At 34.4% G+C, this 18,775-nt stretch overlaps 2 protein-coding genes across 4 annotated transcripts; both read left to right on the top strand.

Annotated features, from left to right (window-relative positions):
* Positions 1–1,426: 1,426 nt before the first annotated feature.
* On the top strand, positions 1,427–10,418 carry LOC122594634 (WD-40 repeat-containing protein MSI1-like). The gene is made up of 6 exons (XM_043767065.1): positions 1,427–1,635; positions 4,357–4,689; positions 6,796–6,948; positions 8,670–8,794; positions 8,900–8,995; positions 9,986–10,418. The coding sequence occupies exons 2-6, from the start codon at positions 4,411–4,413 to the stop codon at positions 10,173–10,175; spliced, it is 843 nt and encodes a 280-aa protein (XP_043623000.1). The 5' UTR covers positions 1,427–1,635; positions 4,357–4,410; the 3' UTR covers positions 10,176–10,418.
* Positions 10,419–13,493: 3,075 nt separating this feature from the next.
* LOC122594178 lies at positions 13,494–17,264 on the top strand. 3 transcript variants are annotated; one of them, XM_043766646.1, is made up of 2 exons: positions 13,494–13,617; positions 15,883–17,264. In XM_043766646.1, exon 2 carries the CDS (start codon positions 15,896–15,898, stop codon positions 16,898–16,900), a length of 1,005 nt encoding a protein of 334 aa, XP_043622581.1. In that variant the 5' UTR covers positions 13,494–13,617; positions 15,883–15,895; the 3' UTR covers positions 16,901–17,264. The 3 variants fall into 3 exon arrangements, with proteins under 3 accessions (XP_043622581.1, XP_043622583.1, XP_043622582.1); XM_043766648.1 differs by lacking the exon at positions 13,494–13,617 and adding an exon at positions 14,039–14,133; XM_043766647.1 differs by lacking the exon at positions 13,494–13,617 and adding an exon at positions 14,722–15,074.
* The last annotated feature ends 1,511 nt before the right edge of the window (positions 17,265–18,775 follow it).

The following is an 18,775-nucleotide window of genomic DNA, read 5'->3' as shown; positions in this document are numbered from 1 at the left end:
TACTTGTGTGAGTATGGAAACATCATTTTTGGGTTTGTATTAGGATGTGCATTAATAAGGGAATATATTTAGGTTTGTTGACATATGAAACAGTGTTTATTTGGTTTTGTTCACATATATCTTGGTGTTCATTTGTGACAATGAATTGTTTCGATGATCATGTATGAATGTATCCATGTTCACATATGAGCACATAGTTTTCACACCAAGAATTACATGTATTCATAGATAATCATATATCACGATGTTCATTTATGAATGTATCCATATGTTCTATGATCATATATTCGTAATATCACCGTATTCATATGTGACAATGAATTAATATAATGTAATCATGCAGTATTTTTCACACGTATTTCAACTGAGGATGATGTACGTATTATAGTGCAATTATAAAAATATAGGAATAATTTGAATACGTGTTGTGTGTATTCCAGTTTTAAAAATAAAGGGTTTTTTTTTTGATACAATAAGAAAATGGGCGTCAAGTTGTATGAGATGGGATGATTATGATGATGATTACGATGCAGATGCTTCAAAATGTGATAATGATATGGAGCAAAATTAGGAAGAATACAACCGATGCATTTTTGTAGGGCTTTTCTATTTAATATATGTTAATATAATGAATGATTATTGAAGTACTATACTACCCTTATGTAGAAAAAGTTTTTAGAGTTGATAATGATATGGAGCAAAATTAGGAAGAATATAACCGATGCATTTTTGTAGGGCTTTTTTATTTAATATATGTTAATATAATGAATGATTATTGAAGTACTATACTACCCTTATGTAGAAAAAGTTTTTAGAGCCCCTATATATATATATATTATATATATATATAGGGGTGAGATATTTTAAGATCACCTCTTATTTTAGGACCAACTAGGACCATTGATTTTTGTACACCATCATCATCAACTAAGATATACAAGACTTTTTTGTAAAAACACTAAAACTTTCCGGCGACAGAAAAATCATGTACATGATTTTTCTGTGGGCTCGTCGCCGGAAAGTCTTAGTGTTTTTACAAAAAAAGTCTTGTATATCGTAGTAATTGATGATAGTGTGTAAGTTACGAAAATCAATGGTCTTTTTTAGACTTTTTTAAGTTGGTCTCAAATTATCTTTCCGATATAAAGTAATTATAGGAATAGAATTTTTTTTTTTTTGAAATTTACTCTTGAAAAGGATCACCGAACGGTAAAAATTTCAAAAGAATTCAAAACGCAAGATGCGTAAGAAATTGAACTGGGCACGCAAAATAAGGGAGCGGAACTCCCCAAGGCCGAAGTGAGGCGTTTCGGGGTATTCGGATGAAAAAAAGTTGAAGTAACAGGCTTGAGGCTACTGTGTGTAGTCTTAATTGTTTTTGGCCCCTAGTTTAAAAAGTCACGTTCCGCCCGATGTTTATGCTGTCACGATATATGTATTCTCTTTTTAAAATGACGAATTGGTTGTTAATGACCGCAATAAAATATAACAATAATATGGAGCCAAACAACCGACGCCACATAAATGTTGCACTGGGTCTCAATGGAAATGGTTCCCGGACGGCATGAAAGTCGGCGGAAAAACACTAATCCATTCACAACTTGATTCTTGAAACACACACCTTCCAGCACCAAGGTTTGTGCTTTTTTTTTTGTTTGTTTTTCACTTGTATCATATTATAACTATAATTATGATTTGATTAGCAATTTTAGTGAACTCTTTTAAGGTAGAGCATAGAAACTATAAAATAGTGATAGTTGCCCAGGGTGATTAAGAATATTTGCCTCTGATGTACACGGCCTACCCCTTATTTTATACAGTATCTATTTGCTGTTTCTGGAATTTTCCTTGGCCATCAATCCCGAGGTTTCTGATGGAGGTTTGGAAGCCGGGTTTTTTCCGAGCCCTTTAGGAACGCCTTACGACTACGTCACTTTGGAGACGGTCTAGAGGTTGCTAGTAGCTTATGAATTGTTGTAAGGAAAACGTGTGTGTGTGTTTATTATGGTTTTATGAGAACTACGATTAAGTAAGCAAAGTGATACTTGTACTTGCCTCTTAAGTTGGTTTTGGAGATCGGGGCATTTGGAAGTACACATAGGTTCGATCCTCATTTGAAGTTGAATGAGTTAATTGGACCCACCATTTTAGTGGACCCTAGGTGAGCTTAATTTTTATACTCGTGTGACGGGCTTTGGGCGTTTTGGTATGAGCTAGGTGGTGTTTGCCTGGAAACCAACCTTTTTTGGACTACATGTTCTTTAAAGTATAGTTAATTTGATTACGGCTGTATATGTTTATTACCCTTTTGATAGTTTGTCTATGTCGAATTTAGAAGTGAAGTGTTAATGAATGTTGCATGAATAGAATGATTGGTAGTTAATTGATCAAGTTTTGTAACGAAATAGGATCTAGAACTTAGAGTTTTAACTTAATAAAGAAGGGCAGTTGTGAGTCGAGGAGCAATCCTCTCGATTAACTATGAATTTAATGTGTCAGGTTTCTATTTAAGGGAAATTGTAGTACTGTTTATTTGTGTGATTGGCAAAATGTGAGTAGCGCCATAGCGGTCACGCTTGTTTTTGTGTGTTTAATATATGTAGTAGTTGGCCGACTAGTGTGATATGAATTAATTTGTATGTAGACTATCTATAAGATTACGGAGGTAGTAATGTCTTGTAGTAGTTGGATGAATTCTTTGACTAAGGGTAATCTACTCGATGTAGAAAGTAAGTTGAATAGTTTCAATTTGGAACATCACTCACCATATTGGCCAAATTTGATATACTTTTTTAGTGATTATGGAAAAAAAAATAAACATTAGGATTGACTGGTGTGAGTTGGCAGATACCATGTACCCAAAGAAGTTCATTTTAGTACAGTGACATTGTGGCACTTTCATCAGCTAGATTATGATTACGAATTATTAGATTTAAGAAAAGTGAGAACATGGTAATTTAGAACGAATCAAAGCAATGTCTTCAAAGGTTTGCTAAGGGTTTAAGATGGGGAATTAGAAGGCGGCCCAAAAAGTCACTGACCCGGTCTGTCCGTGCTAATAACCGGCCCATCATTATGTCACAAGTTAATTTTTAGCCATCTTTTGTATAACAAATTCCTAGGGTTTTCTCAAAGAGACAATTTTAGTCTTTACCCATTCAATTCTTGATTTTGGAGAAAAAGGTGCTACGAATTCGAGCAATATTTTTTTAACCTATAGAATCATGACGATCAAAGATGAGAACATATATCTGAGAAAGGAAGAGGATGAAACACTGGAGAATACGGATGAAACTGATGAAGATGTGGTAATCATAGAGGAGACGAGGGGCGTCGTGGTTGAGAGGCTGGTTAATGATGAATACAAAGATTGGAAGAGTACAACACCGTTTTTGTATGATTTGGTCGTTTCTCATGCATTTGAGTGGCCGTCACTTACCGTCGAGTGGCTCCCTGACCGGATAGATTCGTCTGAATATCCCTACTCTGTCCAGGAGATTGTCTTAGGAACATACACTACAGATAATGAGCCTAATTACCTTATTATTGCGCAAGTAAAGCTTCCTCTATTGGATGACTGTTTATGCGATGTAGATTATGGTAATTGTGAGGATAATACCTCCCAATTAAATAGTGTTGGGGGCTGCAAGGTTTGAGATTTCTCACTATAAGTAACTCTGTTTTAAATATGCATTTATGTTATCTTTGTGTATTCCATCTACTTTTGCCATTTGAATTATTGTATAGATTGATGTCCTTAAGAGTTAAGATGATGATAGATTATCTTTAATAATTCTACAAAAAAGCTAAATATACCGACAGTTTAGATTCAGTGTTATGAATTATGGATCTCTTTGAGAGAGTTGCTAGTTCTTGCTAATAGATGTGAGATAATGAGTAATGACCATTATTGAAGTAGGAAACTAGATCTTCTGAACTATGAATATAACAGTGCATCTTCTTATGGCAAAACTATATTGATATTCATGAGAAGATACTAATTACATTATATATAGCCATTGTATCTCTTTAGTGTCCTTTTTGAGCCCTTTTGCCTACTTTGAATATGCATATATCTTTTTCATTGTAATAAATCAAGTAGCCAAGACTTTAATCTCTAACCTACATTGGTTCAGCGTATTCAATTTTGAAAAGTTAACTAAGTGACTGGGAAGTTGGCTTTTTTTCAAGAGAAGCATTACACTTTTTTATGTGTATGATTTAGGTGAGCAAACGTTTTATAAGCATTTCTTCTATAGCTACAATCGGAATATTAGCTACAATCGGAATATGTTTTTCTTTCATCTTGTCCTTGCTATGCTGTATGTATTTTTTATTGCTTGCTTTTTCCTGCAGATACAAACACAACAGCAGATCCCTCATGATGGAGAGGTGCACAGGGCTCGCTATATGCCTCAAGATGCTTCCATCATTGCTACCAAGACTAACGACTCTGAAGTCTGTATATTTGATTGTAAGAATCATTCCGCTAAGCCTCCTCGTGGAGGAAAAATTAAAAGCAGTCCGGATTTAAGACTGATGGGCCACAGCCATGAAGGATTTGGCTTATCGTGGAGTAAGTTTAAGAAGGGTCTTTTATTAAGTGGCTCTTATGATTCCAAGGTATGCTTGTGGGACATTAATCAGATCCCGCAGAATAAAGCTATTGATGCATTGCAAACATTTGAGGTACGTATATTGGTTGGTAATATATTATGTTAAGGAAACTCAGCGTAGCATGAGGAAAGCAGCCAAAACAAGTCCTACTGATTGATACTTGATTCTAAACAACCCACCAACTCACCAACACATGCATACCAAGTATCTATATAGCATAATGTTGAGTATGGCTTTACATATAGTTGGAATTTAACAATTATCATCACAAGGTTTGGTTGATTTGTTGAAAACTTTAATTGGCTGTCCATTAGTTACCAATAATCGTAATGTGGTTGAGGATTTTTTTTTTTGGTATACCTTTTGGTTTAAGATACTCCATTTTGTAAATTTATGAACAGACAAGACACTATTTCTCCTACTAATCATCTTGATATATGAGCTGCTTTGTTGACAGTTTACACTTTTTTCAATCAAGTAATTGTATTAAAATCAAGTAGGCAATTCATAAACAGCTATAAATACAAACTCAAACAGCTCCATCTTTAGTTGCTCGCTCTACTGTAAATTTGGAAAGGAATCACTAAAATGAAATGGAAATTTTAGAGAAAAGTGGACCCACTACTTCTGTGAGTAAATTAGTCACAACACCAGTCTCATTAATAGTTGATGCTCCTGCATCATCCTTCCCCTGTAAATTGGAACTCGCCAGGATCTTAAAGGTACGATTAATTCAGTGATGTGATTAGAGATCCCATCTTTTGCCCTTCATCCCTGATTATAAGCTTCTTTTTTTCTCTCAGGGTTATCTTTATTTCTGCAAATGCTCTCAAAACCAGATCTGGTTTGAGCGCACCTTTCGCTATATGCTTCTTGTCATAACTTTGGGATTTCACAATCTTTTCAATTCACAGCTTGACCTCTTTATGCTCTCCTCAACTTGTTTTTTGAATTTAGTGTTCACCTTGACCACAATAGGTAGCGGCAGATAATGCCATAGTTTTTACCTCCAATGGATATAGCTGGTAAGAGGAAACATAGTTTTATGACCAACCTTAGATTAAAGGAGTATCTTGGTACCCCCTTGGCTAAACTAAATGAGATGATCTTAATCGACACTGGATTACTCATCCCTTAAGCCCCTCCAAAGTTGATTGATTGAGAGATCTATAAGATTTCTACTTATCTTCTTCTATATCATCTTGTCTGACTCCGAAACATTGGAAGAGGTGTCGTGTTGTCCAGGATATGGGCATCATTTGCATTAAGCAGATGACCGCCCATCTAGGCTTAGGCAGTTTTAGATGGTGTTAATTTTAACAAATACTGGATCATCTTGATGGCATGCTATTTGTTTACTGTGGTTACGGGTCCCTAAAGACTTTGTCTTGCATATCTGCTGATTTTTATTTGAAAAGGATGAAATCAGTGTTGCAGGATATAATGCTATTTATCATGTTTGTCATCAAGACTGAATATTTAGCCCAACAACTTTGTTTCAGCAAATTACTTTTCTGACTTTGGGTTTGGGCTAATGTTTAAATGGATTAACCACGGGTTGACACAAGACCATCTTTCTGGATGGGTATAACCTTATTCTTAGCATGCTCAGACATTCCTACCAAACAAACATAGTCAACCCATAGAGTCATGACAACTCAGTTTTGCCAGTGTCTGCTTTCATGGATTTCCATTATCTATGATGCGTAACCACACCACCTTTACCAGTCCTTTGAATGGAGTTGTTTCACTTCTGTGAAACCTACGTATTTCCATTGATGTCATTGATGAAGTGCTGATTTCCAGCAATTTAACTCCATAGGAAATTAGTTTAAACTTTAACAAGCACATTACTTTATACAAATATATTATTATTAATAATCTGTGACACAACAACTTCATCTCTGCTTGCCTTTATCTTTGATTTATGATCCCTTCTTTCTTTTCCTTAAATTGGAAAATTTGTTGCTTATCTGTTAAAATCTGACCTACACTAAAAAAGAAAGCTCCATACAAGCTTTTCCATACAGAAATGTTGAAGTATTAAATTAGTTCAACAGTCAACTAGCTTAATAAAAGATAACATATTACATATGTAGATTATAATGTGAGATATGCTGTTATTACATGTAAGTAAAGCTATTTGTTAATTTCTGAAATAATTTTCCATGTCAACAGTTTCATAAAGGTCCAGTGGAAGATGTAGCATGGCATTTGAAGCATTACTATTTATTTGCTTCATGTAGCGCTGACCGATACTTGCACATATATGATTTGCGGTCTGAATGCACCTGCAGACCTGACCAAAAGTTAATGGCTCACCAAAGTGAGGTAGGTACTATGTATCACAATTATGAATGATTTCATTTCTGTATCAATTTAGAGGTCTAACTTGGAAGAAGCTAGCCAATGAATGTAGATTGATATATAGCTTACCTGGGAATAAACTAAATTATTTCATCTTTCATAAAATTTTTGTGAACAACGTACTTGATGGTCCACCACAACTGAGAACTCCCTCTATCCATAGAGTTTTGCAATTGTGCTAGTACTCAGTTTTCTGAACGTGTAGTGACTATTGCTTAGGTGTTCAGATTATACATCAATGAACAGCAAATAGAAGCAGCTTGTAGGCAAAAAAGTGTTTTCTGTTTATATGTTATAAAGAAGGTTGTAAATATCGCTTTTCGGTATCGTCTCGGTCGACCACCGATAAGCGATATATCGGGGATATATCGGAGACATATCGGATTTATCGGGAATATATCATCTCGGTCGACCACCGATAAGCGATATATCGGGGATATATCGGCCGAGATAACTGAGATTTACAACCATGGTTATAAACATACTTTTCGGAGTTAAGATACAGCTGCATCTACATGACTTCAAAATGTAAGCCCCGAGAAAGGAGTGGGACTTAATTGGAGTGAGACTTACCACACCAATTTGCAAAACAATGTTGTAAATCTCTTATGAGAGTATGATATATATTGATGTATGTATAGGTGTGTGCTTAGGCACATGTTTCAACTTGCGTAGTTATTGTCCTAACAGGTAGTCCCATGTATTTGGAAAAATTAAAATACTGTAATGATTTTGTGGCTGATGTGAATTGTGCAAAATTACAGGTCAAGAATCGAATCGAATCGTTACCAGTATTTGTGTTCTAAGATTTAGAAACGGTGCTCAAGGAGCAACATATTTGTCGAGTGGTGACTCAGAATTTCTGGACTTGTCACTGGGCTTGTAACAGTGAATCAATTAAACTGTGTGCGTGAAAACTCAACGATACAGGAAAAAAAGGAAAAATAAATAACTAATAACCTAGTATGCAAGTCCTCGTTAACAGATGTCTATTTGTAATAGTAACTCTTTCACATCTGCCGAAGACAATGATGAAAGTTACGGTTAAAGTTGATGGATTTGTGTGCCTATGGCTCAACCTAAGTCAAACTGCTTTCTTCATTTGAATTTATGGGGTCACATGGATAGATCACTAGTTAAATGTGGATTTAATCATATCTAACCAAATATGTATTGTACATGTTATAATGCACTCCATCTATCAAAGTCGCTTGAATCTTGATTACTCGATTCTGGAGTAGCATCCGGCTGATGATTGATGCAGTGCTTGTATACACGCAGTAGAGAAGTTCTGTTTTGGTCCTTAGATCTGCTTTGGACCAGCTAGGCTCGAAAACTTTGAATATTGTTTTTCTAAAATCAAACTTATTTTAAATATATGTATAATGTTAATTTAGTAACAAAAATGTTATTAAGAATATATAGAGATTAGAACACAGCTTGATGATTAGTCAAAAACCTTTTATAAAATTCTGACAATAATTAAAATCCAACAATGACAACATTTTCAATTTCCAAAATTACATATTGATTATTCGATTTAGCTCTCTTGTTTTTCTTTTGTGTGTGTGTGCGCTATATATTGAGCTCATCACATCTTGGGAATGCCTAGTACAGGCTTGGGGAATTAAAACCAACCTACTCTAGTCTTTTGTCTCATTATCTTTTACATTCTTTTGTTGTAGGTTACCTGCTTGTCATTCAATCCTTTCAATGAATGGCTCGTGGCAACGGGGTCTACAGACTCCACTGTGAAGCTATTTGATTTGCGGAAATTCGTTGCTCCTCTACATACCTTCAAGCGCCATGAGTAAAATTTCATGGACATTTTCCTTTTTATATTGATCTGTTACCAGAAGCGTAGACCTTTTCCATCTTTCATCACCAATTGATTTCTTCTGTTTTTCTTTCACAGGGATGAGGTAATTCAAATTGGGTGGAGTCCACATGATGAGACAATTTTAGCTTCTAGTTGTACTGGTAGGAGACTCATGGTGTGGGATGCTAGTAGGTAGGTTTGTTCATAACTCTTCGTAGATCAATCTTAATTTTTATTACTTCCATAATACTTTGAACATACCTGTGTTTGATTTTGTCTCAAAATCATTTTGCAAATCCACTGACGGACGTTTTATCTTTTGCTTTACTTCATTCTCAAAAAGAGTTGCACAACATTGGTAGAAACTAGCTTTGTTTGGAAAATGGTTTAAGTTGGAATCATTTGGTGTTGCTTAGTATTTAAAATACCCTGCAAGGCTGCAATAAAGACAGATAAGGATTTTTGTGAACCAAAATCAACGTCATCATTATGCTTTAAGGGTGACTAATGGAAAAATGGGTTACTTTAACTTGGATTCTTTTCGAAACAGGAAATGTTGTGACATAAGCAGGACTTCCCAAGACATGATTTTAAATGTAGATGTCTTTAATAACTCATACCTGCATTCGTGTGGCCAGTTCTTTTTAGGAACTTGCAGCATACAACTCCTAACCTGACGATAGACCTTTAAACTGATAGTAATATAATTGAATCTGTTAACTCGTGATCAGAGGCACATATAATACTTAGAGGTGGCAAAACAGACTGGTCAGGCTGGTTGAGTAAAGGCTCAAACGTGGTTTGGTTTAAATCAAGTATTTTTTTTTTTTGTAGGGGTTGGGTTGGGATGTTGAGAATTAACTTTTATTCCGAAAAATAAGTTCTTTAAAAAATTCATAAAAAGTAAATAGCGTTTTAAATATGATTAGCAAAAATTATATATTTTGTTCTAAGGCTCAACCATAATCTAGGTTTTGAATGAAATCATTTGTGCATTGAAAATAAAGTTTGCACTATTTTGACCCATGAGAGATAATATAACCGAATCAAACCATTTGTCCCACTAGAGAAAACATAATGTGAATTGGCCTATTCATAAGTGGATTGGAAATGTCACCTCTACTTAATAGTTAACACCATCATATTCAAAAGGTGAACAACGATCAATTTTGTAAAACACAGGATTGGTGAGAAACAAACGTCCAAGGATGGAGAAGATGGTCCCCCAGAGTTGCTTTTTATCCATGGTGGGCATACAGATAAAGTTCCAGATTTTTCATGGAACCCAACTGAAGACTGGCTCATTGCTAGTGTTGCCAACGATAACATGCTCCAAGTCTGGCAGATGGCTGACCACATATACAGTGACTAATGCAATCAGCGTGCAGAGAATGCGAAAGGTGCAATGGTGCATCAAACACATTCACACATAATTTAAAACAAGGTGGTTTTAAGTCTTTCTTTTTAGGACATATTACCATTAAAACCTCCTCAATTTTATGCTGTTTTTACATTCAACTGAATTGCAGTAGGGCTTCTGGTATGAAACTAAGGTACAAATCTGAGATTGAAATCTTTAAAGAATGGATATTTAGGATGGAATTTTTGTTTTTTCCGTTTGCCTTTATCTTTGGTTCGTTTATGGGTGAATGTGGTAGAGTTGGTTACGGATATATTGGACTGCATCGCTCGTGCACTGCCACAAATGGCTGATGCACGTCCTAGACCATCTGTACTTTCTTTTTGGGTGGTTTTGAAGGAATGCATTGACTTGCTTTTCTACAACTTTTTATATCCCTCGAGGTTGATATGCGACTACCCACATGTTTGAAGAAAAATATTGATTGCAATTGTATCATATATCTCTAGGTAAGATGGGAATTTCAAGTTATGTTGGTACCATGTGAAAATGAGTACGAATTGGTTAATGATGATTCACAGTTTTACAAACAGGAACTTTTGCATACACAAGTTATTTGGCATCAAATCAATGACTTGTTTTAATGCCTCAACATTTTTCTACCGACTTTTTTTTATTTTTATATTATCTCCAAATTTGTTCGTATCATTTTTCATTAGAGAAATGCTACACTTACAAACAAATTACAAATTAATATTCCAAGTGGCTAATTGTAAAGCTTCCTTTTAAAAGATTTAAGACACAAATAGAGATTCATCTTATAAATCTAACATTCCTTGATTTATTTTTCCATTACTTACACGACCACAACAATCCTAACATGTCACTTCGATCCATTCTTTCCAAGCCCACAATCCAAAGTGGATACAAATTGGTCGATGATTTGGCCTTTTTAATTTGTTAAAGTAAATTCATTTTAAGTTACGTTTTTAACACCACAACTAATATCATTTCACCCCGGACACCGTCTTAACTCTTTCGAACCTGAGATTATGATCTTGACAAAGGCATTTACAGGATCCATGTCTTTTGCAGATGTGGATACCGATTGATATATGATAAATTGGTATCTATCACAGATACTTAATCTCATACTCAATGTATTCATACTTAATTACTTATTGGCCTTTTTTAGTTTATTCTTATATATTACTGTATCATTAGTGTTATTACTAACCTTTGTATACGATAACTAATATTCTTTGTAACAGGATGTGCGGTTATTAGAAAGTTCATCTATCCTCATTAAGAAAGTGTTAGAGACTTCTATAAAGAAGTTAAGTGAATTCTCTACGACATTCATTCAAATATTCAATACTAAAGAGAGTTACGCTAGCTCACGTCTTTAACTTTGGACTACCAATCAGATGAATGAATATATATCATCTTCATTTGAATTTCTTCAAAAGTCACGATCGAGGGGCACGCAAGTCAAGAGGGGCTACCTTTTGTAAATTAGTGCCGGAACAATACCTGAATTAGGATGATATATGATATTCATAGAGCGATTATTTCTGAAAAATGATTAATTTTTTAAAATAAGCATTTAAAATTCGTTTTAACAATATAATTATACCATTTGACAAAATCAATTGATAAGATTAGGGGTAGTGGAATACACTTGTTATGTAGTTTTGTTTAAAAAAATTATTAGGAGGATATATCATTTCCCTAATTTTATATAAGGAAAAGGTTAGGTAAAAGATGCAGCACTTATCTTAAGTAAAACATGAGAATTATGTAAAATTTAGGGGGGGGGGGGGGGGTTATGTAAATTCAGGGGGTTATGTATGTTTATCAAATTCAAAAGTTTAATCAGTAACCTTTTTTTAATGTGGCAGTACGATAGTTGTGAAACTCGTACGAGTCGAGTCAAAACAAAGGGAAAACGAGGCGACTCGATGGTATGACTCGCTTTACTCCAGACTCGTAACATGACTCGTGTTTTGTGGTGCAAGTCAGTCCGAGTCATGTTCCGAGTCACGAGTCACAAAATAATTTTTTTATTTTTTAAATTTTTTTATAATATAACTCTATTCTATGTTTTTAAACTTGATTTGATATTAACAGTATCTTCAATTTTTAGCTTAATACATTAATACATTACAATATGTTTACAATAAATACTTGAACATAATTGTAAAAATACCATATTTTCAAATATCCTGACTCTGACGATTCGAGTCACGTTTCGAGTCACGAGTCGAAAAATCAGATTTCGAGTCGAGATTTACGAGTCGACAACTATGGCAGTACCTAACTAAGCTTAGGTAAAGTCTGCAGTACGGATCATTTTCCCTTTTATATATAATGAATTGATATTCGTGCTACTAGTTTTGATTAATTTTTCACACATACAGTATAAGTAAATGGTGTATGAGTGTGGTATACAGAACTATAAAGCACCTAATTTCGGTGAAAAATCAATCACATATTAATTTTAATACATAATTATTATTAAAATTATTTTTAAAAAATCTTGGTGCTGTTTACTCAAATTAAGTGTCTAACAACCCGATATTTATTTTTCGCTTTATGTACACGAACACACGTAGATGTAGTAATAGATGATTAGATGATGATTTCAAATTGCCTTCTATGTTACTTTTTTTTTTTACTAAAATGTACACAATTTATCAAGGTATTTTATCATCGTTTTTAAATGTTTCTTAATATTTCTAACGCTAATCTAAAAATATAATAATTAATGAAATTCAAAAGTGATACAATTATACCTGCAAAATTTAACAAATTTACAAATAAGTATAAACTATGGAAAATGATTAATCAACCTAATTCATATGCCTAAAAAGCATCCTAAAAATCTTAAAATTTAACATGCGGATTCCACTAATTCTCTTTCCTAATCTTGCCCCTGATTTTTCCACATGTCATCATCTTAGTATTAGACATATCTTTATGTACACCAATTAAGTTGATTTATCATTATCCGTAAACTATATACATTTTTAACATGGGTTTTGCTAGATGGATGTTGTCATAATGATCCATCTCACGTTCATTTTTTCTTGATCTCATTCGTTTTAGCAGTAGTATATAAAGTCGTGTGATCCCACGTCCCAAATAGGCGCGTGAATCTCTCTCTCTCTTTCTCTCTTACGTACGCTTTCTCTCTCTCTTAAAATCGTAGAGGACGCACAGCACAGAAAAGGAATCGAATCCTTAAAGGGTTTTTTTTTTTTTTTGAAAGAATAAATATTTTATAAAACATTTCTTTTTTAATTTTTTTATATCAAAAAAATGCCCGCGCACCCCATCGATCTCACCGCTCATTTTCTCATGAATTTATATCTATAAAATAAAAAACTGTAATAATAATCTTATACTCTCTAATATATTTATTCCATCCCCTTATTCTACCATCAATTTTCAGGTATTTTTCTATGTAATTTAATTATCATTTTTATTGTTTTTATTTAACCAATTATTTGATTTTCTGAGATATGATTCATTTCTAATTTATTTTATTTTCGAATCTGAGATTAGGAGGTTGTTTACACTTCATATGCATGTGCTTTTTTTATTTTTTATTGATAAAAATATAAAGTCTGATGTTTTTTTATTTATTATTTTTTTATTTTTTATTTCGAATGAAAGAAAGAAGATGTTTGTATATATGTGTCATTATTAAATATTTATTTATATTAATTAAATAATAATTGATCTGCTGCTTAACTGCCTCTCGCGTGATTCTTTTGATCTAAAAATAAAAGTATATCTATATCTATATATCTATAGCCATGTTGTGTGTTGTGTAGCTAATAAGCTATCTATTCCCATAAAATATTTGTATATTATTTCAACCTATAGATACATATATATCTTTGTATATATCTTATCTCAATTGGGTTTGGTTTCAAGATCCAGATTTGCTTTCAATTTCAACTTGGTATGTTTCATTTTTCTGCAATTTTCCATTTTTTATACATTAATTTTATCTAAATTTTGAAAGTTATAGTGATTCTTGATAATGTAGTTATGGGGATGTTTATTTTCATTAAACATTACCAAGTTTGTTAATTGTATCCAGATTTTGAGAATTTTTGCTTTTAGACGGGTAAAGATGCGATCTTTTTCGTATTCGGTTGGATTGAATTTAGTCTTTTGATTCATTTTGTGGAAGCAATTTTGCAACTTTACAACTTTTTAGTGTTAATTGCATCTAAATTATTGGGAATTCTTGATATTATATGTGTAAAGATGCAATCTTTTGGATCATGATGTAACAACTAGCCTATCTTATCATTAGTCACAAAATTGAGTATTTTGATTCATTATGTTGAAAGAATTTTGCAACTTTACGATATTGAGTTCTGAATGCATCTGAATTATGATAATTTTTTGCTATGATATATGGTCAAGGTCAAGTTACTACTTATAAGTGTGTTTGGGTGATGTTCTCATAATAAGTGAAATCAACGTTGATGACATCGTGTGTTCTATTCATCTGGATTTTGATTACTAATTACTTTTGGCACCAATTTGGGTAAGTTGATCAGCAAAAGCAGATTGTCTAACGTAACATAAATTTTGAATTGGCAAAATTTAGATCAAATTCTGTTCTTCTGTTTGTTTTAACCTCTATGAGATTGTGATCATGTTCTAGCTACGATCTGTCCAATGACAAAGCTGATCTTGGGTTTTACTTGGTGCTAAAATTAGTCCTACAGATGTTCTTTCACATTAAAATACTTAGAGTTTGTTACTTGGATCTAATTTGTCGCCTTTCTTTTTACCAGCATTTTTTTTTAGGATATTGTCATCATAGGCCTATTTTAACATAAAGTCACAGTGTGGGTCTGGATTTTTGGCTCTGCTAATACAATTTTGGTAAGTACATTAATGCTTGGTTATAGAGTCTGCTTGTTCTTAATCAAGGTTGATTCTCGTATTTAGTTAGGGTTCATTATTTTTTGTTGGTTTGAACTCCTCTATCAGGATGCAATCACATTAGAGGTGATCTGTTTATTTTAGCTGTTTCAAACCTTCATCAGTGTTGATTCTGATTTTAATAGTTTCTACATTGACGGGAATATTAATGTCTGTAAATTTCTTAGATTGGTGAAATCAAGTCATTAGGTTGCAGGGAACATATTATTTAGAAAATTGGACCTTTTATGTAAGATGGAGGGTTGAATCTTAAACCACATCATTGTTTTTGTTTAACATCTAACTTCTATCCTTGAGTCTGAGCCCTTAAATTAGCATGACAATTATAACATATTATAAGCCTTTCCACCCGTTAGTGAAATAATATGGAGTTACTTAGGAATTACAGGGATCACATGTTGCCTTAATTTTTCAAAAGTGGATTTGCCTCCTGTCTCATTATCATATTTGCATACCTCTATATGTACTTGCTATCTGATTATCAAAATAGCTGCTTTATTTATCCTCACATTTGCTATTTTAAATAAAGTATTTATAATAGATGTAACTCATTGATCTGAAAAATTGCAAAAATGTGAAAAAAATATGTTTTGGTTGCCTATTCGGCCCGACTGGACCCTCACAAACTTTACTATATTTGACCTCTTAAACAACCTGCTCATACCAGCCATTTTGCTACCTCTAGGTCCCACAACCTTTTCCTTAACAACTTTAATCATTTAGTTCTCATATTATGTGGTAAGAACAGGTTCATCTCGACAATGGCAAAAGGTACCAGAGGAAGACGCAGAATGGCTTCAAAACGCTCCAGGTCAACCCCATATCCGATGCTCGCTTGCAGGCATTTGTCCAACTTGAAGGAGAAGAAATCGGCAATTGTCATGTCCAAAAAGGATTTGGAAGATATCACTTGCTCGGTATGCATGGAATATCCTCATAATGCTGTTCTTCTCTTGTGTTCTTCTCACGATAAGGGTTGTCGCCCATACATGTGTGGTACTAGCTCCCGCTACTCCAACTGTTTGGACCAGTACAAAAAGGCCTACACAAAAGTTACGTTTTCATCCCCACATAATTCACTACCTCTGACAACAGACAACAATTCTGTTATGGAGCCATTGTCAGGTTGGCCAGTTGAGAACTATGGAGAAGTGGCCGAGCTAGCTTGCCCGCTTTGCCGAGGCCAAGTCAAAGGGTGGACTGTGGTAGAATCGGCCAGGGAATATCTCAATTGTAAGAAAAGAACCTGCATGCACGATAACTGCTCGTTTATTGGAGCCTACAAAGAGTTGAAGAAGCATGTTAAGTCAGAACACCCATCTGCTAAGCCACGAGAAGTGGACCCTGATCAGGAACAGAAATGGAGGCGGCTCGAGCGGGAGCGAGAGCGGGAAGACGTGATTAGCACCGTGACATCATCCATGCCAGGTGCAGTGGTTTATGGTGATTATGTCATTGAAAGGAATTCATATGGGTCAGATTCGGATGATGACGAGGGTTTTGATGTCACTGGTTTAGGTCGGGGAAATCATGGCGGGTTGGATATGGCGTCTGATAACAACAGTCTTGTTAACGTATTTCTGCTCTTTCATGCATTTGGTGCCGGCGGAAATGAGGGCCCGTTTGGAAGAAATGACATCAATGATAATGATGACAGTGATGATGACGGTGGTGGTGGTGGGGGCACAATGTCATTGGTGAACCGCCTCCGTGGTAGGGTTTTATTGGGAAGGTCGGGGAGGAGAAGTAGAAGTAGTCAAACGTAGATATGTACATAAAATGGGATGTAAAGAAGGGAATCAGGAACATGTTTTACAGTTAGTTTTTAGGAACCATAAGAAGGGAAAATGGTGATTGGGAGTTCATCTGCCAATATTCAGTGACATGCCATTGCCATTAGCTCCACTTCAGACGGGAAAGAAAGTAAGCTGTTTTTTTTAATTCTTATTTTTAAGATTTCAGTCCTGACCCAGATTGTTGTAATTTGTGTTTGTAATTTACTGATTCCCTGCCCAGAACCTGTTTATTTCGCTTACTCAAAAGTTATTGAATTTGAACATTCTTTGAATTTGAAGTATACACCCTTGTAAAGATTTGATCCCCTCAACTAATCTTTTGGCTTTTTACATATTTGGATATGTTTGTTTGTAACTTTGTACTATCTTCTTGCTATTTTGTAGCAGTCTTGACAAAGTTTTTGAAAATTTTTATTGATTTGGTTATGTTACTGCAATGTTGAACCTAAATGCTACCAAAGTGGTCAAGTGCCCTATATCCACACAAGAGGTATCGGGTTTGAAACCTCTCTAGTTGGACATATTGGAGGTGGTCAGAGAAATGCTCGGAAACGGTAGTGGTTATACCTTGATTAGGTCGAATAAAAAGACTCGTCGTCCCTGTGCAACCCGTACTTGCATAATCTTATCTGTTAACTTTGAAGGTAGAACCTCATTTTATTGGGTTGATGTCATTCAAAATGTCTGCAGTTGGGGCCGACAATTTGTGTTTTTAAAAATGTGCTCCATTTAGTTAATCATGTTAAAAAATGTAAACATGAAACTAACCCATTTATTAAATGGGATAGTCGTGCTAAGGCCTAAATTATATTCATAAGAGACATGATAATTTAACTTTCAACTGCATTGGTTTTTAATATGTGTCGAATTCAATTTAAAATGTACGAGTGTATATAAATCCTTGAACAAAATGATATTCTACTCGGCACATGAATCAAAATACAACACCAAAAAAATGCAAACATGTGCTTAGGATAAGGTTCTCACTATTTAAAAGCATTATTAGCACAACTTCATAAAAGATTTTCGACTTCGCAAGAAAGATTTTGGCTTCCCGAGACAACCCAAAACCGATTTGCAAAATGAGTCTCGTGGCTAAATCACAACTACAAAACCCAAAAATTTTGTGAGACATAATGGGAAATTCTAAAAAAGATTTTTGTTTAAAAAATTTACCCAGAGGGGCAAAGCTTGTTTAATATGTAGTGGCATCATTTTGTAAGCTTTTACGAAAGAAACATTTTGACAATACAACATTTTTTCTATAGCAATAGCATATTTCAAAACAGTAAATATTCAATGAAGTTTTTTTAAAACGCCAACCTTCGAATCTTATCCCTCATCATTCAAACATGAGGATCTTCTCAGACGGTTTTCTTAATCGAGCCTTGTATATCCAACATTGTACAGACATCCATCCAACGAAACCCTGCACACCTTAAAATGATTATGGTTCTTAAATATTGGGATTTGATCTACCATTTCCAGTGTGGATCCTAATGACTAAACCAGCTTAACTGATAATTACTGTCAAGAAGTCGATAAAAACATTTAAACATATTAGCAAATTAGTTTGAATGAATTGGTGATGAACTGATGATGCTACTTCAATGTCGATTTGGAAGTTTTTTTTTTTTTTTTTATATTTGTAGTTGGCTGGGTTGAATCAGTGGTTGTAGCCTTGCCTCTGGAGACAGAGGTTAAGGGTTCGATCCTCATGCCCAGTAAGGCTGGAGGGCCTTTTCTACCTATGGTAGAACATGGAAGCAGCCTCTCTACCTTTGGTAGGGGTAAAGTTGTCTACATCTCAACCTCCCCCATACACCGTCTAAAACGGTATTGGGA

The sequence above is a fragment of the Erigeron canadensis genome, chromosome 3, assembly GCF_010389155.1.
Source record: "Erigeron canadensis isolate Cc75 chromosome 3, C_canadensis_v1, whole genome shotgun sequence".
Lineage (NCBI taxonomy): Eukaryota > Viridiplantae > Streptophyta > Magnoliopsida > Asterales > Asteraceae > Erigeron > Erigeron canadensis.
Note: the sequence above shows the minus strand (reverse complement) of the source record. Positions and strands in the feature narration are given on the sequence as shown.

Bases quoted from the DNA above. Each gene is read 5' to 3' on its own strand.
- LOC122594634 (XM_043767065.1), top strand. From the start codon at position 4,411: ATGCCTCAAGATGCTTCCATCATTGCTACCAAGACTAACGACTCTGAA. The intron at 8,795-8,899 runs GTAAAATTTCAT...TTTCTTTCACAG, and splicing joins CATACCTTCAAGCGCCATGA to GGATGAGGTAATTCAAATTG. The intron at 8,996-9,985 runs GTAGGTTTGTTC...TGTAAAACACAG, and splicing joins ATGGTGTGGGATGCTAGTAG to GATTGGTGAGAAACAAACGT.
- LOC122594178 (XM_043766646.1), top strand. From the start codon at position 15,896: ATGGCAAAAGGTACCAGAGGAAGACGCAGAATGGCTTCAAAACGCTCC.